Below are 22,480 nucleotides of genomic sequence, written 5' to 3' on the forward strand. Positions count from 1 at the left end.
CTCTCTCTTTCCTTTTGGAAATTTTCTCTTCCTCCTCCTCCTTCTGGAGAGGATGATGAATTACATCCTTTAATCTGCTATCTACTCCAATTCCAGTGGACTGGGTTAAAGGTGCCCTAGAACATGAGCGCTGTCATTTAGAGAGCACCAGACTTAGAACGCCTGGGTTTCAGATGGGCTTGGCTAGGTAAGACCTTGAGCATGTCACAGAACCACTTTGGGCATTATTACCTCAACTTTAAATGGGGACATTAGAAGGAAGGTCTAACTTGTAAGGTCCCTGTTAACTCTAGAAACTGATTCTATGTGTTGATCTTCTTTATCTTGATTAGTTTTCAGTATATGCTCCAAATTCTGGGGTTAGTTTGCTGACAATGACAATTCTACCTGTTTGTTCTTATTTTAGAAATATACCATAAGTATGGATTTCGTAAGAAGATTTGAACAGCAGTGTGGATCACAAGCCAGTATAAAAAGATTAAGAGCACATCCTGCCTATCATAGCTTCAATAATAAGTGGAACTTGCCTGTTTATTTTCAAATAAGGTTAGTCATTTATTCACCTCCAGCTCCACCCATCTAAAACAGAATTTGAATGCAGTTAAGGATATTGTCTCCAATTAATAACTCCCTCTCTGTGATCATCATATTATCCTTTGCGTGACAAAATTGAAAGTGGAAATGTACAAGAAGTATTATGGTTGCCAAAGTCTGGCTTATGTGACAGAAAGGTAAGTTTTATTTTTTGGTAATTGGGGAGCTCAAACACCAGACTGGGAATGAGCTGACACCAGGCCCAGCCTCTTCCCACACACTGTGTCCGCGTTCACTGTGACGAGAGGGAGTAAGTAGGAGTTCTAGAGCAGTTCCTTTGTTCCATTCTCCCTGTTTCATCATCTGCCTCAAAGAGTGGATCTAGCCCACGTCTGTTGTTTTTGTTCACTGTGACATTTCTGCCCCAGAGGAGAAGCACAGCTTTAAGTTTTCTTTGCAGCCGATTCCATATATCAGGTTATGAGAATCCTCGTTATTTTTTCAGCTCCCCTTATAATCTTTGTGACATTTGCTCTCTCTTTTCTGGAAAACAGTGACATTTTTCTTCCATGTTCCATGATAATATCACCTATATCAATTAGTGATTCTGTAAAATACTTGGGGAAATGTAAGACAAACCTTGAATAATATATATTACACTTGAAAATAGATGATAATAGCCATTTGTGCAGATTCTCTTGAAGGAGGTCATGATAAGTTCCTCCATAAAATGGAGTCGAACTGCTCTTTGAAGAATCACAGCCTTTTCTATTTAAATTGCTGAATACTTTCATAAATGATGATAATCTTTCCCCCCATCCCCTGAGTTCTGAAGAATAATTACGGAGAGGGAAAGACACCAAGAATTAGGTACCTTGATGATAATTGCTTGAGATGATTGAGAGTGTGTGTACTCATCTTTTGGTAATGAAATCACAGCACTCAGAATGAAGTAGTATGGTGCCCTTTCACATACAGTACAGGGTTTTATGCTTAATTTTCCAAGGTCACACCATCATCTCGTTTATCATTCAGTGAGGAATTAATGATTTGCTCATCTAAAATATTCATGGGCTGCACTAGAAATAGTTGTTGTATGATAATCGGGATCAAGCTGGGGCAAAAAGCCCTTTTGATTCATGGGCAGGATTTAAAATAGTGAACTATCATTTTATAGAGTAGGACTGTGATAGAGGATGTTTAAATTCCCCCGTTTCTTTCATAGCCCGGGTTTGGAGTTAAATTGGTTTAGTTATCAAATGTTGTCATATCGCAAAACATACTCCTCTGCCTCCTGCCTCCAAACTCCTCTTTCTTAGTCCTTTTCCTAAGACCCTGTGACCCATGCTTGGTCGCCTCACACTGCCACGCCACCGCTGGACCTCCTGTTTCCAGCCCACGCACTTGGCTCTGCCGGGCTGGGCCCCACGGTGACAACACAGCCTCGCCTCAACTGCACGTCTCCTCACTCCGGTTTCTCTCAAAGCTGGTGGTTGGGCCTTAACCACTTCAGTACCACGCTCACTGGCCGCGAAACCTGGCCTCACGGTCCGCTGGCACACACAGTCCGCACGATAGTTTGTGCTGTGCGTTGACGATGGATCTGTTTTGCTCTTGTGTGATGAGGAAAGCTTTAAAGCACTGAAAGCTTGTTTTACTTTACAGGCAGCTGTACTCGTAATGTAAATCAGAATAGGTAACATATACTTATATGTTTTTATTATGTTATTTTTAAATGTTCACAGTTTTATTTTGATGAGTGAAAAATTAGAAAAGTCATATCACGGCTGTCGGCTAAAGTCTCTGTGCGTGTTCATCTGTAGCTATCCACTATAGTCGACGCTGGTACCAAAGTGATTAAACTGTGTTGAAACTCAGCCAGTTCCCTGAAAGACTTTTCTATGTTCACCAGATTTTAGCCTTAAGTATTCAAAGGGGTTGGTTAACTTTTCTTTTAAACTGTTTTATTTAAAATGTGAAGTGTGGAACTTGTTTTTAGTACATCTGCTTTTCCATCTAAAAATAAATTCAAGTAAGATTTTATAGAACTTTTCTATTGATTTCTATCTTGTTGGATTGTTTACTCCGAGGGGTGACAAGAAGTTCTGCAAACATGGTTAAGGGCAGAGTTGCATTGTCATCAGATTCACTTCAGGGTCATTTAAAGTAACCCTAAGGACAGTGGGGTAGTGATGTTTGATATTTTTCTAAGAAGAAATATTACTGTGGCACACCTCAGTAACAGATTTCTGCCCCTGGATCCAACTATATACACACATCTCAATCAGCTTCAAGAAAAAGGCCACACCAACACCACCATTCTCGCGAACACATTTGGTGTCCCTCACTGTTCCTGAGACCCCGCTATGTCTACATTTTGTCTGCTCTTATGGGCGTATTGGAAGGTAGGGTGAGGACTTAGTTTCTCGTAGGAAGAAAATAAATGCAAATGTGACTAAAACAGCCTCAGATTATCGTGAATCAATGGCTACCTGGAAATTTGAGGTAGGCCCTTTAAATGCAAAAGGCTAAGTTTTAGTCTGTTGTGTATGTGTTTGTTTTTTATTGAACTTTTTCTAGAATGTGATGTGCTCCCAGAACATTCACGTGTATGTACTGTATGTATTATGTCCAGTATGTGCTGAACATGATAGATCTCCATGTGATGTGGACTCTGTGTGGTACTGAGGTACAGGTAGCCCTTTGCTTCCCTTTTCCTGTTCTCTCCTCAAATATGCATGTCCACCGTGCAGACGGACGTACCTGACAATGTTTCTGATACTTCAGAGCAGAGAAAAAAACAACATCCACCACTATTATTATTTTTTGTAAATACTTTTATGTTATTATAGACCTGTGTTGTTCGTGGAGGAATACATCTAGAGACCTTCCCCAAACCTAAATTTAAAAATTTACAAATGTTAGTATTTGGGGTTGGCTTTCATACATATATACTATTGAGAGTATATCCTATCGAGAGTAGAATGATATTCTATATGCACGTGAACACCACAGCTTGGCTTTTCAGATTTCACCAAAGTGTTCTCTCTCACTTTTTGCCATTTTCCAAGAAGTACACTTTATTGCTTTACTCCTGGAAGTTATTGCACAGCAAAGCAACATGAGGGCTGGTCCCAGGCACCTGGCCAACAAGGCACAACTATGTCAAGTGACTTAGGCGATTTTAATTTCTTGTGTCTTTTCACTTACACACAGTTAGGCAGAAATCTGTGTGAAGGGCACAGATATCAAGGTTCTCCTGCATTTTTTTGTATTTTTTCATTTGTGTGCTTATCAGAATTATCATAACTGTACATATAACTTTGTATCCCATGTCTTTGCTTAATACTAAATGATACTTTTCCTTATTGCCTTATCACATCAAGCTTTCTGCTTTAATACTGTATCCTGGTCCACTGTATGTACCATGATTTACATAACCATCTCCTTGCTTTTGGCTCTTGAGGATGCTTCCAGTTTTTTCATGCTATAAACAGTGCGTGCCAGCTATCAGGCCTTTTCTATATTATCGAGGCTCTGTATTTTGTATAGATTTTGAAAAAAGGCAGAGTTGAAGGTTGAGCTCTAAGTGGTGGTTTGCTGCCCCAGCTGCAGAGCAGTTCCTCCTCCCTTGTCATTGTGCTCAGTGTCACTGTTCCCTCCTTCTGCTGTTCCTGGGCCAGTCTCCAGTGCTCTCTTGTCTCACTTTTCCATCTGTCACTTGTTCCTTCTGTGCCTCTCACCTGCAACTTGGAGAGACAAGCCTTTTGTGAGCTTCACTAGGCGATTATAGAGTTCCTTCCTTCCATGGTGCAGACAGGACAGCTACAGGAAACCAGCCAGCTATGACGGCCCAGGGTCGCCTTAGCGTCTTCGGCACTCAGCCGTGTGGCATAGGGCTGCTGCTTTTTATCTGGAATGCTGTTCCTTTTACTCTTCAGACAATTGCCTTTTGCTCAATCTCTGAACTATTTTTTAAAAGCACATATGTACTATCAGAAGACCAAGATTATCCATTGGATAAATTGACCATAAGCATGTGTGAGAATTTGTTGCTAGCAAAGGCACTAGCAGATGACGAGAGTGTGCTGGTACAGAGAGGTGTGAAATGGAAGAGTTATAGAGTTAGAAAACAGAATGCCTATGGAAACGGCTAGTCAAAAAAAATAAATATATAAAACAGTTACATTTCACAAAGTCACAAAAACATGCCCATATATCTATTATTAAAACCGAAGTCTGTGACAGGATGATTTGGGGTGCCAGGTGGGCCAGCTGTCATCAGGGAGACAAGCAAGCACACCTAGGAAGCCTTGGAGCAGATATACTGGCAGTAGTGACCAATGGGGCAAGTCCCATGAAAGCACGACAGGGTCAGCAGAGATTAGAAGAGCACTAAGCAATGAGTCCAGTGTGAACTGGCTACTGCCAAGAGATTAGAAGAGCACTAAGCAGTGAGTCCAGTGTGAACTGGCTACTGCCAGTGACTTTTCTCCAGCCACAAATACAGGTGCAGAATATAGTTTGGGTACATTTACTTTCCTGTAATGGTGTTAATATAGAAGGATTAGAGAAACCAAAGTTTTATGGCCTTGAAGTGATTATAACCAGGTGGAACTTACTATGAATACCTTCTTAATGAAGAATTACGTGGCAATTTGTTTGATTTGATAAATATGGGCTTGGTTATGATTCAGACCAGCTGCAAATAACAGAAAGCTTACATAACAGTGGTTTAGTCATGATTTCTTATTGAGTAAAAAAAAAGTCTGGAAGAGTAGGCATTCCAAGGCTGGACTTCTCAGCAGTCAGAGGAGGAAAGAACTGTTAGGAGAATGGATAGGGAAAGGCATGTAGCAGAGTCATAAGCACTAATTTGTGTTCTTGTTTTTATCTCAGATTTAGAGAAATAGCGGGGTCCTTAGAAGCAGCACTTACAGATGTACTGGAAGACGCCCCAGGTAACCTCCTTAAAGTGATAAATGGCAAGATGTCACTAAATGAGTTTGTTAAGCTCACCAAGTCATCTAGATCTTTTCTTTTTTTTTTTTTTTTTTTTGAGACAGAGTCTTGCTCTGTCACTCAGGCTAAAATGCCATGGCATCAGCCTAGCTCACAGCAACCTCAAACTCCTGGGCTCAAGCGATTCTTCTGCCTCAGCCTCCTAAGTAGCTGAGACTACAGGCATGCGCCACCATGCCCGGCTAATTTTTTCCATTTTTAATAGAGACAGGGTCTCGCTCTTGCTCAGGCTGGTCTCGAACTCCTGACCTCAATCCTCCCGCCTTGGCCTCTCAGAGTGCTAGGATTGCAAGCATGAGCCACCACACCTGGCCAAGTCATCTCTATCTTAATACCCCGAGGGTACTTTCACCTTTTCCTATTATACAGTAAATTGGACCTTAAAAACACTTCGTTTCACTTCTTTTTTTAATAAGGTAAAAAGAAGCCAGATATTTTTGTTTTGTTTCATAGACCTTCTTGCTTCAGCGATGATAAAAAGAATGCTTTAAGAATATATAAGGAACAGACCTTATTTTCATTCCTGAATATATTTAGAACAGTCAAAAGGATATAGCCTCTTGCGTACCTAAGTAATAGCTCTTTTTTCTATCAAACTGGCTGTGATCTGCCTTCCTCCCAGGGCAGACGTACTGGTCTGCATGGTAATGGTCAGGATGTTCCTGCCTCTCACTGAGAATGACTCACAGCTGGAACACGTGCCCTGGGCCTCCCTTGCCAGGGCCGAGGCCCTCAGCCTGGGCAGGTCACAGTGGTAGCTATGCAGACATACCAAAAGGTATTTGCATACCCTGCCAGCCTTGTTAATTTCTGCATTATGTTGTGTTCATTCCTGGCGAACATGGAAATTCTGTGTTATTGTTATTCCTACAGCCACATAGGTTCTAGGTTCCTCAACTTAAATTTCTGCTCTCTTTTATGCAGCTACTTCCACTGGCAATCTGAACCGCAGTATTTTAGCTTCAGAGTTAGTTTGCATCTGCCTTTGCCAAAAATGTTAATATGTAATTAACTTCCTCTAAGATAAGTAGTAAGTATGTTGAGGTAGAGGAACAAAGGGGGAGACACTTGAAATAGAACCAATTTGAAACTAACATTTAAACCCTTGCGAGTGACTGCCACTCCGCTCATGTTTGTTTATTTGGTGTAAAGTACCCACTAAAACATTATTTCTTGAGACTTTTGAATTTCTCTAAAAAAAAAATTTGTTTCTGAATGCTGTGTATGTTTGGTATTTATCCAAATACCTAAAAGATATCATGTAAAATTATAAAACTCACAGCATCAAAAATGTGGGGAACATGGACTGTGGCCAGTGGTCATCCGTGGGCCTCCACCGGCAGCTTTGCAGACCACGGGGCAGTCTCCAGAGTCACCTTCGAATCATACATGAAAAATTCTAACATTACCTCACAGCGCGCAGTTGACTGAAATTCCTTAAACGTGTTTTTTTCTCTAGCTGAAAGTCCGTACTGCCTTATGGCCTCTCATAGAACATGGAGCAGCCTGCGGAGGTGTTGGTCAGACGAGATGTTTCTGCCGCTGTTGGTGCACCGTCTGTGGAGACTCACTCTGCAGATTTTGGCCCGGTACTCCGTGTTTGTCAGTGAGGTAAGGGCTGATAAAAATGAAAGATAGCAAGCTAAACACTGGAATGAGAGTTTTAAAAATGGCCATGTTGTCACGGAAGGTTAATTCAGCAGCCAGTAGGCTGTTTTCCCACCACAGCGTCCAGCTCTGCTTCCGTGTTTCGTTCCACCGCCTGTAAGCGTTGCCTGCAGGGCTGTCTGCATCACAAACGCAGGGGTGGTCTTGTTGACGAGCACCGCCCTGACAAGTCCATTTGCCCTTCTCAAAACCCAAATCTTTGAGGTGCCTCCAAATTAAAACAAAGATGCTTATTTTAGTGAAAATGATTTGAAATTGAAATATGTGTACTTTAATATTTAATATGTGGAAGTCTAAAAAATCTATATAATCATTGAGATGAAAAGATAGTAAAATTAATTAGTCATTCCTCTTTGGAATATCCTACTTTTTCCATTTTCAAATAGTCAAATATATCAAATATCCACATGACCCTGATGATTTATTAATATTACACATAAAGCCAGAAATTCTTTTTTTTTTGAAACAGAATCTCACTCTGTTGCCCAGGCTAGAGTGAGTGCCGTGGCGTCAGCCTAGCTCACAGCAACTTCAAACTCCTTGGCTCAAGCGATCCTTCTGCCTCAGCCTCCCGAGTAGCTGGGACTACAGGCATGCGCCACCATGCCCGGCTCATTTTTTCTATATATTTTTGGTTGTCCAGCTAATTTCTTTCTATTCTTAGTAGAGACGGGGTCTCGCTCTTGTTTAGGCTGGTTTCAAACTCCTGACCTTGAGTGATTCTCCTGCCTTGGCCTCCCAGAGTGCTAGGATTACAAGCATGAACCACCGCACCTGGCCAGAAATTCTTGATATATAGGAGCATCAGTGCAATGCAGTGCTGAACACCAGCCTTGCTAGCCTTGGTCTGCAGTGCTACCCTGCCTCTGGGACAGTCACTCTCAGTGACAGACACTCATGTAAACGGGTCATCGCAGTGTGGGCAGTATGAAAAAGAGAGATGTTCTTTAAAAAAAAAAAAAAAAAAAAGGACAATATGAAGTTAGCACATGTTGAAAAGAATAAAATCTTTGTTATCTGGAGTCAGAGAGGAACCCGGTTGCTGTCTTGCAGTGAATTTTAATGGAAAGATCATAGGCTCTGGAGGCAGGCAAAATCAAACCTTAGGTCTTCAACTTTCTAAATCTGTGGACTTAGGGAAATTTAGCTCATGTGGCTCTTATGAGGGTTTATTTGTGGACCAAAGCCCCTGGCAGATGATGGGAGTTCAGTAGAAGTTAGTTCTTCTTTCCCTTCTGCCATCCCTTGCTCAGAAGGGTCTCAGCAGACTTGTCTTGGCCCACTGCTGTTTTTCAAGATTCCCAGGACGTGAGGGATTAGCACAATTTTTCAGTGTGTGGCTGCTAAGTCATGCATTCTTCTAGCCAGCAATTCTTCTTATTTTATCTCTAATAAATCACTTTGCCTTGAATATTTATTATCCCATTCTTTTCTTGATGCTAGTGTGCTTCTCTTTGATTTTTCCTTTGCAAACAATACATCATGCAAAAAACACTTTGTATTATTTAATGCATAGTAAAGTTTGGGTTTTTATTTTTTATCCTTATTAATTATAATTATGAATTTATTCAGTAATTTTGTAAGTTATTTACCTAATATAGTTAATTAATTTTTTAAAACCTATCATGTTCTAGAAATTAGTTTTAGTATGGTTTGGGACTTAATTATTTATTTTGTATCACTAGAAATTAGACATAAGTTCCAGAAGGGTAAATATACGTGGGGTTACAGTTTGTCCTTGTTTGACTCTTAGTTCTTCACACCTACCTGTAGAGGTGAGATATGGTGTTCTCTTATTAAAAATTTTTACTGAGTGCTTTGCAGACAGCTAGCATTTTATGGTGAGTTGTTGCCATATGTATATATGTAAATATAAATACTCATGTATCTTGCTAGTATGATAATACTTAATCGGTGAAATCCTTTTTCAGCTTTCACGCAGGCCCATTTCTAATGAAAGTGCCAAGGAGCTCAAAAAGCCTTTGGTGACTGGTAGCAAAGACCCTTCCCTTAGCCAAGGAAATATGGAAGACCAAGGAGGCAATCCTGCCGAAACAAAGCCTGCAGTGTCCATTTCCAGCACTCAGCTTGTGTACGTGGTCGCAGACCTGGACAAGCTTCAGGAACACGTAAGCCAGAGAATTCTAGGTGCTTGGTTCAGTGTTTTCACAGAGGTAGTATGTGCGGAAGGCAGACGCCAGGTGGCCTTATGGGGCTTGGAATCATGGGGCCCACAGGTACCCCAGGAGGGAACATCTCATTCAGCTCCCCTTCTAGATGTTTCTCCACCTATCCCTGACAGAGCACCTCCTCATAAGGTTTCTAAGAGTGTGCCGTCCTCCCCTTGCCCGAGCAAAGAAAGGCTCCACTTATTTTATTTTTATTACCTCCATTTACCCTGCTCAGGCATGATCTTCAGTGGGCTGGATTTTCGTTATTTTTAATTCACTTACCCCAATATTTTCTGTTAACTTTCATTCATCAGCTATGCTTAGAAATATTAAGTCATCTTTATCTGTTTTCTCTGCATAGGCCCCATATGTTTTTTCTTTTAAAGTCAAGGGAACTTGGTAGGGTGAATTTAGTGGTCAAGTCCTCTGATACACAAGTCCACTTTCCTCAAGTGTAACTATTTGGTGGTGGTTGAATAAATACTGTTTTGAATAAAAAACAGTTGTATGTTTTGAGCAAGAATGTGGTCTTCACTGTGAGCTATTTTTGTATCATGGAGAGCGACAGTATAGATGATGTTTTTTCTGATTCTCTGTGCCTGCAAATAGCCATAAACCATGTGCCTTCCCAAGTTGTTGAAATCTTTTACAGTAAAAGGATTAAGACTGTTACTTTTGTTTGATGAAAATTATTGAAAGTTCTGATTTTAGATTCACCATTCATTAACAATATTCTACAGATAATAGATGCAAATAGAATTTCCTCTTCCTTTGATTTATAAAAAGTAACTGAATATATAAAGTGTGTATTTATTTCAGCTTCCGGAACTCTTGGAAACAATCAAGCCAAAACTTGAAATGATTGGCTTTAAGAATTTTTCTTCCATCTCAGGTAAAAATGAATCTTCAGACTCAGCAAATCTTTGAATAAAAAATAATTTAAAATAAAATTTAGAGACCATAGTATATATTTAAATTAACATTTTCTTCTCTAGTTGTAAATCCTTGGTGGTTTCTATATTCTGTTCTGTGATTATAACTCCCCTAAATAAGACTTTTGTTTTAATTCTATTAATTTGATTTGATTTATTATAGTACATCCTCTAAATATTATGACATTATTTAAAATGAAATTTATGTCTGGGCATGAATAGAATGATTAAATCCCGTCTTTGTATCTCAACAGCAGCCCTCGAGGACTCCCAGAGTGCTCTGTCAGCCTGTAAGCCTTCCTTGAGCAGCAAGATCGTCCAGGATCTAAGCGACTCTTGCTTCAGCTACCTGAAAAGTGCCCTGGAGGTTCCCAGGCTTTACCGGAGAACCAATAAGGTCAGCGCTATTCACTGAAAAGAATTTCGAGGTGGGAAAACATATATTAAAAAAGCCAGAGAGGGAGGGCAGGAGTGATAGGTTTCAGGGTTGGCCTGAGACAGGCGTGATTCCTCCCATTCTGAGAATCGTGTTTGTGAAGAGAGGGAGGGTCTGCCGGTGGGTGGTCAGGCGCTCTGGGAACGTAACTGCAATACTTGGACTTGCGTAGTATGGGCTCTTTATGGATTCTTTTGGCTTTAAGGAATGATACTCTTTAAAAAAAAAAGCATTTTAGTAATACATTTAAGTTATATACTTTTTTGCCTTCATATCTTGTATTCCAAACTTTATACCTCGTTCCCTTCATACTGTTACAGGAAGTATAGTCGGCCCTTGGTATCCCTGAGCCCCACATCCACAGATTTAGCCAAATGCAGATCCAAAATATTAAAAATTAAAAATAAAAATAACAGAAAATAACAATACAACAATAAAAAATAATACAAATAACAAATATAGTATAACAACTATTTACATAGCATTTGCATTGTTTTAGGTATTATAAGTAATCTAGAGATGATTTAAAGTGTGCTAACCAATTCACAATTGCAAAGATATGGAAACAACCCAAGTGCCCATCAATACATGAGTGAATTAATAAAATGTGGTATATGCTTACCATGGAATACTATTCAGCTATAAGAAACAATGGTGATATAGCACCACTTGTATTTTCCTGGATACAGCTAGAACCCATTCTACTAAGTGAAGTATCTCAAGAATGGAAAAATAAGCACCACATGTACTCACCACCAAATTGGTTTCATTGATCAACACCTAAGTGCCCATACAGGAATAACATTTATCGGGCATCGGGCAGATGGGAGGGAGAAGAGGGGATGGGTCTACACATACATAATGAGTGCTATGCACACCATCTGGGGATGGACACGCTTGAAGCTGTCACTCTAGGGGGAAGGGAGGGCAAGGCAACATACGTAACCTAAAATTTGTACCCCCATAATATGCTGAAATAAAAAAAAGAAAAAAGAAAATATCTAGCTCTAAAACAATGAAAAAAAAAACAAAGTGTGCTAGAGGGTCTGGTTAGGTTATATGCAAACATCATGCCATTTTTTATTTGCTTTTTCTGGTCTGACTTGAAGCTCCCACTTGAAAGTGGAAGGGAGAGAAAGACCTATTTTACGCTGCCAAATATGTTATTTTTTTTAATTTTTGTTTTTTTAGTAATCTACCAACTTTCTATTCAATAGGCTGTTACAGTAATTTATGTATTGAGAGTTTGCACTGTGGGTCAAACACTGCTAAACACTTCCTATACACTCTCATAACTCCTCTTATAAAGTGGGTGCAGGTATCCTTATTTGCAGGTGAAGAAACCAGAGCTAAGAAAAGTTGAATTACTCACCTGGATGCTTGCTTCTCAAGGGGCGGTCTGCCGACCTGCAGCGTTAACTTCACCTAGTGGGTGGGATCTTGTTAGAAAAGCATAAATCTCAGAACTCAACGCTTCCAATGTACCTCCCCAGCCCCCAATTAGAACTTGAATTTAATGAGATCACCAGGTGATTACTGTGGACATGCAGTTATGGGAACCACTGCCCTAGGTCTGCAGTCCCCACCCCCACTCCACCTGCACCCACAGCTGCTCCCCATCACTCACATCACTGCCCAAGCTGCCCCCCACCCTGCCTCAGATCAGCGTCAGCATTAGGCCCTCATAGGAGCGCGAACCCCACTGCAAACTGCACATGTGAAGGATCCAGGTTGTGCACTCTGTAAGAATCCAGTGCCTGATGGTGCGAGGTAGAGCTGAGGTGGCCACACAGCCTACCCCAGGTGACTGTGCTGTTGATGGGTGGCCCGGCACCGGAATCCAGCCCAGCTCCAGCCTCTCCATCCTGTGCTTGCTCTTCCTGGCTCCCTCCTGCTGTCTGGGAAACCTGCAGATTTGCGGACAGCTGTGTTACTTACTTTGGGGGAGGGATGGAAGTGGTACATGTCTCAAAACTGGAACAGCAGTAGTCTTTTGAACTTGAGGTTTGGGGGGACTTACTCTTTTCTTTCTGTACCTCTTTAACCCCTACCATCATTATTCCAGGAGGTTCCAACTACGGCTTCCTCTTATGTGGACAGTGCTCTGAAGCCATTTCACCAGCTTCAGAGCAGGCACAAGGACAAGCTCCAGCAAGCAGTAATCCAGCAGTGGTTAGAGGGCGCCCTCTCGGAGAGCACGCACAAGTAAGTGGAGTGGGAGACCGAGTGGGCCTTGCTCAGAAGAGTTGAAGGCAGAAATCCCTGAGGCCATGTCAGGGTTGCTTGGAGATAAGGCAGTGAGAATGTCCAGCATTTCGTCACTGGACAAGTCAGAGGGTGGTCCTCGGTCCACTCCCTCCCCTCCCCACGCCCCACACAGACAGCCCCTGGGGCCACTTCCTCTCCCTGGGCTGCAGCTGCACTGGCCCTGTTCTCGGTGACCCTGCTCTCGGTGTCCCTGAGTCCTGTCTCTGCTCAGGTTCTGTCAGCCCAAAATGGCTCCAGTCGTGCCAGATAATGAAAGGACTTATGTGAGTGAGACCTTTGTAATCAAGGGAGAGAAAACATTCATTTTAAAGTATAATTACAACTGACAAAAAATCAATTTCTAAAACTTCTAAAGCCCTTGAGTGTCTCTTTATTTCTAATTAAATCTACTTTTTCCCAAATGCCAGTCTTGAGTTACATCAAAGAGATTATTATTCAATTTTTTTATGGATTCTGTTTAATTATTAATAATGATTAGTTTTGTGATAGTATTTTATTTCATTTACCTAAGACTTCAGTAACCATTTGTGGGTTAATTTAGAACATAACAATGATGTATATAATACTGTTTTTGTGGACAAATGTATTCCAAGTGCCAAGTAACTAGCTTGTAGAGAAAGTTTTAAATATAACTCATTTATAATTGGAAAATTATATGGAGACTATTTTGAAGAAAATGAGTTTTATTTAAAATTCTGAAATATTTGTGTACTTTAAAAGATGAAGTTCCTGAAACTGACTGGAAATGAACTTGTTACTTGATTTTGGGAATGAGCTATAGCTGTCCACCCTCAATATATGAAAAACAAATTGGCCTATGATTTTCTCTTAGTGTTAGAAATTAAAATTTTAAACAAAATCCATGCACATATTTCTTAATTTATAGGAGCGCTGTGCTGGAGACTTAAGACCCCGTTTTTCTTACAATCTTAAGAAACATTAAATATTTATCATGGCTGAATTTTTATTGGAAATTAATTTTTATCTTAGAAAATCTCCTTTTGGATCCAAAAAGCCAGTTACTCTATTTAGTGTTACCCACGAATGTCTGTTTCACCCATAAACGCATCTTATGCTCAAGGTACTATGAAACCGTGTCAGACGTGCTCAACTCTGTGAAGAAAATGGAAGAGAGCCTGAAAAGGCTGAAACAAGCCAGAAAAACCGCTGCCGCCAGCTCCGTCGGTCCCAGCAGCGGCATGAGTGACGACGACAAAATCAGGCTGCAGTTGTCCTTGGATGTTGAGTACCTAGGAGAGCAGGTAACCCGTCAGCCACCAGTAGGCCCAGCGAATGCAAAACTAGATTCTAAGTGCACCGCAGTTACCTGGGGGAAGGGGGGTGGGGTCACGTGAGCCCAGAGGTGCTGTTGCAGCAGCTAGAGAGTCAGTTCCTGGGTGTTAAGAAAGAATAAGAGCCTGGGGCCCAAGTTACTTTAAAGGTGAAGGATTTGCATCTTGGCACTATGAGGAAGAAAAGGGAGAAGAACACTGCGATTCCCCGTCCCAAGTCCATGCAGTGCTCTTTGGCGCTGCCGGCCTCTGCTTGGTTCCCCAGTGGCTGGTACTCATGGCGCCCGCTGCAGTGTGGGCTCAAGGCAGAGACGCTGTCCTTTGGTCCACTGCCTAGAAAGTGCCTGATGCATAGCTGTTGCCAAACCCAGGTCTTCAAAACGCTTGCTAGTTTGGTTAGAGAAGCTACGAAAGCATCACCTCCTGTGTGCGTGGGAGGTTGTCTGAGCACAACTGCTTTGCTTCCCTCTGTGAGTTTTGTAGGTTTTCCCTAAAATGCAGATTTTAGAATCACAATACACGGCTGAACATTAACATGTACGTCAGCACTTAGGAGGTGACGTGGGCAACCTGCACCAAATGCCTCTTCATTCTTGCCGAGGCATCGTCCTCATGTATCATAAAACTTTGGATGTTCAGAAATGGGTCTTCTAAACTTTTTAGGTCTCCCACATAACAGTAGATCTTCAAGGAAGACCTTTGCCAGAGAAAAATAAGTAAATTCATAAAATTTCCATCAGAAGACACTTTGTTCTCTAGCTCACTAAGAAATTTCTTTTATACATGAGGGTCAGCACTGAAAATCTAAATTTTTTTCTGCTTTGAGGTGAGTTTAGAGATATATCCTGGCAGAATTCAACTGCCAGGTTTCTTTATTTCACAAGAGAAACTTAATCTTTTTACAAGCAAGAAAATTTGTTACAGAAAAATGGAGAGTCAATAAGCGAAAGAAAGGGAAGGAAGGAGGGATGAGGGAAAGAGGGGAAGAAGGTGCTCCCAAAATCTCAGAGCTAACCGCAAAATGCTGACAAATGCTTGGTGTATATCTTTCCAGATCTGGGTGTGTGTATATTTCCTGTTGTGTTTTGTTTTTTTTTAATTCTTTTCTTTTTATTTTTATTGAGATAGAGTCTCACTCTATTGCCCAGGCTACAGTGCCATGGGGTCAGCCTAGCTCACAGCAACCTCAAACTCCTGGGCTCAAGTGTTCCTCCCACCTCGGCTTCCCAGAGTGCTAGGATTACAGGCATGAGCCACCATGCCTGGCCTGCTGTTGTTTTTAAACAGAAGTGGGAACATAGTATTCCATGTCTTGGTTACCAGGATAATCCACAGTAGTTGCTGTGCCAAAGAGTGTCCAACTCATCAGACTCTAAAAGGTTGTTGGTGATATGTTAAGAGACTTAAGAACTCAGGCCAATACTTTTTTGAACATTCTCCACTTACAAAATAGTTCACTTTTTCATTTCTTTTAATGTGATTTTCTTTTCTAGAATTTTTTTTTTAAGTCCACAAAAGAGGCTCTTGTTCTGTCTTGTTTGATGGACTGAGGTAAATTAACATAGTGGCTTCTTAGAATGCCAAGTGTTTGACCCCAAAAACCCAACATTTAGAATAAGTAAATCCTTTGCTCTGAAGAAGAAAACACACAGCAAGTCTTTGGGGAACTGGTTTACTGGAAGTGGGAGTAAACTGGAAGTGGTTTACTGGAAGTGGGAGTGGAGATGTTTGTTCTGTCTTTTGTAAGGGTCTCTTCCACATTCAGCATAAACTGCAGTAACGTAATCATTGCCGTGGCCTTTGCAGATACAAAAGATGGGCCTGCAAACCAGTGACATAAAGAGCTTCCCGGCTCTGGCGGAGCTGGTTGCTGCTGCCAAGGACCAGGCAACGGCAGAACAGTCGTAAGCATCCTGGAGGCCCCAAGGGGAGAGGAAAGTTGGAACTTCAAGCCTGAAAGGAAGAAAGTGGCTCTGTTCTCCCGCAGGCCCCTGTGGCGAAGAAGTGCTTCCAGCGTCGCCCTAGCAACGCCCCGTGCGTCTTCTCTCAGCGTATTTGGGTCTTCTCTCGCCCAAAAAGAACACAGAAGCCTTTTCCATTGTATGGAAGATAGTTTTTAAGACATTTGAAACTTTCTACTATAGTTTACAGAACAGATTATTTTATTTTTATTGTGAATCTTAGCGTGGAAGAGCTGATTTCTAAAATACGATAAAGTAAACATATATGTATGAATATAACATGTGGCTGTCTCCCTGCGCCTGCGCTGGGGGCGCCGACTGCAGCAGAGTGGCCGTGTGGCATGGAAACGCCCTTCTCTGGAATGACCAGAACCGTGTACGCTCCTGGGTTTTCTGGAAGAGGCTGTGAGACGGCGGTGCTCCACTCTCACGCTCGGTCTGCAGTGCTCCTCACCCGGACCTCTCAGGAGCCAGAACCAGTAGGAAAGATTTACTTCCTGAATAAAAGAAGTGTCTGCCAAGAGTGCGTGTACCTTTTCTTTGTAAACTCCTCTCATCACTCCTGCCCTGGAGTGACACGTGTCCCCGTACAGGCAGATGCTCCCTTTAACTCCTACCTGAAGGGTCCTGTCCACCACAGACCCTCCCTTTAGATGGGGTGGCAGCTCCATTCCCTGGAGGAAGAACAGACGCACCAGGGCCCCGCCCTTCCTGGCCAGCGGGTACGGGTAGAGGGAGGAAGGGAGACTGGGAAGAGGTGCTGAGATCGTAGTTGGTTCGTTAACTCACATACCCATGCAACACGAGCGTCCTGCGGGCCTGGCTGCAGCCATGGCATCTACCTTTCAGCTTCATGATGAAGTAGCTGCGTTGATTTCTCTAGCTTTGCACTCCTGTGCACCTCAGTCCCTTTGTTCAAAGGCTACCTAGAGGAAGAGAAAGGAAAAGAAAAACAGGGAATTTAAGCAGATCCTGGAGTTAGCAGGAATGATTTTCAGTGCTGTGATGAGGAAGCTAGAGAAGTCAGGAAGCCCCAGTGAAACCCCAGGAGCTGTGTATGTGGAGTCCCAGGAGCTTCCATGTGTCCGACAGGCCCCCACGAGGAAGGCTTCTGCTTTGCTGTTCCCACACAGAGGCCCTCGGCCTTTTTCTGCTCTCTGCGGAAAGAGCGTTCACTCCAGGCTGAGCCATGGAGGTTCTGCCCCCCGGAGGGGCCTAAGTGTTGGGGTCCGGTGTTGGGAAGTTGGTCAGAGAGACAGAACCATACGGGAAAGCAGAAGGGGTTTCTTCCCAGGGCCTGGCACATCTGACATGCCTGTGCGGGAGCTGGCTGGCCAGCAAGGCAAGGCTGTCGCCAACAGGGGCCAGCAGAAGGGAAGGTGCAAAGTGGCACAGCAAGGCTGAACTGGAGCCCGTGGGCATAAATGGAGCCCACATCTGGCTCTTGCTTCCTCCAGGTCTCCCAGGGTCAGTGATGGGATGGCCTGCAGAAGCTGGCACCTTCTGGAAGCTACATGAGCACCTGGCCCAGGATCTGGGGAAGCTGAAGGAAGAGATCCAACAGGACCTCAAGGAGCTGCAGGCCCACCGCCTGCCCCAGGCCCACCGCCTGCCCCAGGGTGATGGGAGAGCCTGCAGCTCTGTGTCAACAGCATGAGCTGCTCAGGGCCCCAGTCTGCTGCGTGTGATCACGCTGCCACTTTGCTCACCTTCCGAGCCTCCTACAGTTGCATCTTGCGGCCAAGGCCAACTTTGAGCCATCTCGGGAAGGGAGTTTTGGGGAACGTAGTTCCAGCCTAGCTAAGTCGATCCGGGGTGAAGCTGCCTGAGTAGCCACATGTCTCTAAGCCACTTCTGCCCACCTAGTCTTCAACCATAGACCCCTGAGTGCTTGTCCCCACCTCCGTGACTCTGCCTTTCTCATTTGTTTCAAAACACTGAGGAGAAGCATATTTATTAGCCCCCTCCAGTTCCAGCTTTATTATTCCCATTTTGCAGATGAGGAAACAGACACATTATTAGGTCATTGAGATAACTAATGAATGGGATTTAAACCCAGGCCAGATAGTTCCAGAGCCCAGTTTAACCATTAGGTAATTCTCCCTCCCTAGTAGCAGTGCTAGAACAGAGAAGTTAGCAGTCCAGGATTGGAACCCAAATTACTGAATTCTTTGACCCCCATCAAGCCCTGACAGGCCCTGGACTTAATAGCACCACCCTTCCTAGCTTGTCTCACGACAATGACAGCCTTGATGTCATAGTACCTATTTCAAGGCTTAGGAAACGAGACTGGGTAAAAAGCGCCAAGTTTTAGAATGCTTCTCTGCTGTGCCCCAGAACATCTCTCCTGTCATTGATATATGTTTCATCCCTCTGCTTTGGAGAATCATCATTATTGAGTAAAGTTTAAAGGTGAAATAATACGTTTTACTGTAAAACTAATTATTTTCAATTTTATAGACTCAACAGGGGAGCTCAAACACAAGAAGTTTACTTCTTGCTATTGTCATGTTGCACACTAGGGAAGCTGTGAAGAGGTTGCCCAGGGACCCACATTGATGGGAAGTCTGCCACCTCTGTCCTGTGGCTTCCAAGCTCTCCCTGGGGGAGCCTGCTGTATTCATTTCCCAGGGCTGGCGTAGCGAATTGCCACAGATGCAGCGGCTCAGCACAACAGAACTGGGTCTCACAGTTCTGGAGGCAGAAGTCCAGAATCAGGATGTTGGTGGGCTGCAAGCACGGCCTCGGAAGGCTCTGGGGGAGAATCCTTCCCCCGTCCAGCTCCTTGTGGCTAGAGGTGACCTTGGCCTTGGCCTATGGCAGCGTAGGCCATAGGCCTCCGTCTTCACATGGCCTTCTCTGTGTCTTCTCCCCTTCTGACTCTTACGGGGACGCAACTCACTGGATTCAGGACACCTGCCCCTCTGGTTAATCCAGGATGATCTCATGTTGAGACCCCTGGCTCAGTTACATCTGCAAAGATCCTCTTCCCAAATGCAGTCACAGGCATAGGTTCAGAGGGTAAGAAGTGGACTTATCTTTTTGGAGGCCACCATCCAGCCCCCTCCACCTCCACTGCAGCCAACCAGAAAGGGGGAAGAGTGTGGGGGACACACAGGGTGGCTGTGGCCCCGGTTTGGGTCACACAATCCTCCCACTCACTCCAGCGTGTGGAGCTCAGTCGTACAGGGCTGGAAACTATAGTCTAGACTAGAACAAAATGGATTTGGAGCTGCTTTTTTTTTTTCTGATCCGAACAATCCAATGATATACATACATATATATATTTTTTTGAGGGGGAGCTTCTTTAGATACCCTCCCTAATCTCCTAGCCAGACCTTTACCCACAATTCCTTGCAGCTCCCTGGAACTGCTACGTGGCATACCCCATGGGAGAACCGTACAGTCACGAAACCTGCCCACGGACGGGGCTGCCGCGTGGCTTGATGACCCTACAGAGTTGCAGTAACGCAGGTGACGTGCGCTGACTTCCCTTGCTGTGCCCTTTTGAAATACCCACAACACTGTGGCAGCGGGGTCTGGATGTCCCTCTAACAGCAGCATCAGCTCGGATGGGCGCCAATGTCACCGTGTCATTGATAACACACCGACATTCATGCTGTGTTCGTGTTTCAGAACGCAAGAGTAGTGCTAAACTTCAGACACTGAGCCAGTGTTAGGTTCTTAAGCAAGCTCTGTTAGGAGTCTGTTTGAAGGCAATGTTACTTTCTCTATTCGTGGCATCTGAACACATCTGCTAGATCTCTCCCTATCAGCAACCAAGCATTCCAGATGGTTCCAGCGATTTGTGAAAAGGCAGTCCTTTGCCCATTGGCAGCACTCTCTCCTCGTGAGACCTGACCCCACCAGCTCTGAAGGAAACACTGTCTGTCTTTGAGATTTGCAAGCATTCCTGGTGTGAACCTGCTTCTCTCATTTTGCCACTAAGCTTTGTGTTGGGTGGCGGTGAATACCTGTTGACTACTGAGCGTTACCTTTATTTGACTCCGAAAGTCCCTCCCTCCTTGTTCCACTCAACCCTCAGTTATTAATAGTTTTCACTTGAGACTGAATTTCAGAACAATCAGCATTCTTTGTTTTTCTTAGCTCTCACTAATCTAGAGCCAAAATGTGTTATTAATCTTCCAGGTAGCATTTTGGCTGGTTAAATTTCTGGCATAATCCAACTAGATGGATCTTAAACAATTGAGAAAATGAGGCACAACGTAGGCGTCAGCACGGCTCAGGCGCCGGACATGGGCTGAGCGGGGCCCAGGGAGCAGGGAACGGGCAGGCTGGTCCTGCCAGTGGCCCAGCGTCCTGGGTGGAGCGTCCGTTTGTGTATGTCACACTGATGAGTCTGCCTGCATGAAGAGCCTGTCAGAGCCAGAGAAAGAGTCCCCAGAAAGGAGCAGGTCGAACAATCCCTGGAGCTCAAAGGGCCCGGAGAGGTTGTGTTTGCTGCAGCCAGCACAGAAAGACCCAGGAGGATATGGCCTTGGTGGTGACCCCCTACCCACTTAGATGCAAAGGCCGCTCTGAGCCCACCCAACAAAACTTACAACCAAGCCTCAGAGCATTCAATCTTTCCAGGTAACTTGCTAGAAGAATGAGGCAACTTGAATGCAGGGATGTGGACTCCCTCCTGTCTCAAGATGATGGAGTCGCTGACGTGTCGACACACACATTGTCTGTGAGTCCATCAGAGTCACCCAGGACATCTCTGATCATCCTGCAACTTTAAAAATTGCATGGGGAGAGCACGTGAGCACGAAAACCTGCACGCGGCTGTTGATGGCAGCTGTCCTCACAGCGGCCAGAACTTGGAAGCAACCGAGATTTGCTTCCGTAGGTGCATCGGTAAATAAACCGTGATACATCTAGACAATGGAATACCATTTGGCAATAAAAAGAAAGGAGCTATCAATCCACGAAAGCCCTGGGGGACTGTAAATGCAGATTACTCAGTGAAAGAAGCCAATCTGAAAAGGCTACACTACACAACTGTGTCCAGGATTCCAACTGCATGACATGGAAAAGCAAAACCATGGAGAAGGCGGTGGCAAGATCAGGGTGGCAAGATCAGAGGTCGCCAGGAGTCAGGAGGGAGGAGGGATGAGCAGGCAGAGCGCAGAGGGTTTTTAGGCAGTGACACGACTCTGCGTGATACTGTGGTGGTGGACACATGTCGGTACACGTCTGTCTAAGCCTGTAGAATGCGCAACACCAAAAGTGAATCCTAACGTAAACTGTGGAGTTGGGTGATAATGATGTGTCGATGCAGATTTATGGGTTGTAAGAAACTCGCTCTGGTTTGGGAAGTTGGTAGTAGGGGAAATCTTGAGGAGTAGGGGATTTATGGGGAGTCTCTGTACCTTCCTCTCAGTTTTGCCATGAGCCTAAAACTGCTCTAAAAAATAAATTCTACTAGAAAAACATCACATGGCATGATATTCAAATGCACAATCCACTGTCCAAAACCTTCAGTGCATGTGTCAGTAGTTGGAATCTTTCAGATTTTAGAAAGGTAAAGTGGTTTATATCCTATATATCCTGGACCGTTCCCGGGGGGTTGTGGAATAGTCACACTGTCAACTTCTATCATGTAGAGATCTTCGACAGCCTCCTGGCTGTTCAGGTCTAGTTTTGCTGCCACATGAGTAACAAACATCTTTCGGCTTTCCAAATTCATTGAGACATTTGCGACCTAATGAATTTCCCGGAGGCTGTTGGGAGCATCCCCCAGCTGTGGTCCCTCCCAGTGTCACGCGCAGCCGGGATCTGGACCGGCCGTGACTGCAGGTCCAGGTGGGACCTGAGATTCCGCATTCCGAGAAGCTCCCAGGGCTGCTGCCACGGCCACCACCACTGCTGCTGCTGGCCCGAGGGCTGCACTTTGAATAGCAAGACTTTGAAGGACTTCTGGTCCCTGTACTCCCGGTTCTCCCAGAGACTGGGCATCCAGTAGCCGCTTCGGGGAGTCCGTGTGAGCCCGCATCCACCCCAGCGGCCCTTTGAGGGGAGAACAAACCAGCGAGCACTGGGAGTGGGAGTGAAGGTGACCCCAAATAAAACTGGTGCCATACGCTATGATGACGGAACTATGGGCTCTGATGTGACAAACAGAATCCCTCGAGCATGAACTAGAGGACACGCTGTCTTGGTGATGTGGAGGCAGGGAGATGCGTTCAAGGCC

General features: G+C 44.0%; 1 protein-coding gene and 1 long non-coding RNA gene across 4 annotated transcripts in view; both read left to right on the plus strand.

Annotated features, from left to right (window-relative positions):
* Nucleotides 1–16,807, plus strand: part of COG2 (component of oligomeric golgi complex 2) — a 49,387-nt gene extending 32,580 nt beyond the window's left edge. For 2 of the 3 annotated variants that reach the window (XM_012738186.2, XM_075995454.1), the window contains exons 10-18: nt 407–546; nt 5,434–5,495; nt 7,016–7,167; nt 9,156–9,353; nt 10,215–10,287; nt 10,582–10,724; nt 12,829–12,968; nt 14,113–14,293; nt 16,130–16,807. In XM_012738186.2, the coding sequence (XP_012593640.1) occupies nt 407–546; nt 5,434–5,495; nt 7,016–7,167; nt 9,156–9,353; nt 10,215–10,287; nt 10,582–10,724; nt 12,829–12,968; nt 14,113–14,293; nt 16,130–16,231 (1,191 nt within the window). In that variant the 3' untranslated portion in view covers nt 16,232–16,807. The remainder of the gene's footprint in view (nt 1–406; nt 547–5,433; nt 5,496–7,015; nt 7,168–9,155; nt 9,354–10,214; nt 10,288–10,581; nt 10,725–12,828; nt 12,969–14,112; nt 14,294–16,129) is intronic. The other variant, XM_012738187.2, reaches the window with a different exon arrangement.
* Nucleotides 1–22,480, plus strand: part of LOC142862452 (uncharacterized) — a 156,316-nt gene that overhangs the window by 34,567 nt on the left and 99,269 nt on the right. The window lies entirely within an intron of this gene.

This window comes from Microcebus murinus, chromosome 19, assembly GCF_040939455.1.
Source record: "Microcebus murinus isolate Inina chromosome 19, M.murinus_Inina_mat1.0, whole genome shotgun sequence".
Classification (NCBI taxonomy): Eukaryota; Metazoa; Chordata; class Mammalia; order Primates; family Cheirogaleidae; genus Microcebus; species Microcebus murinus.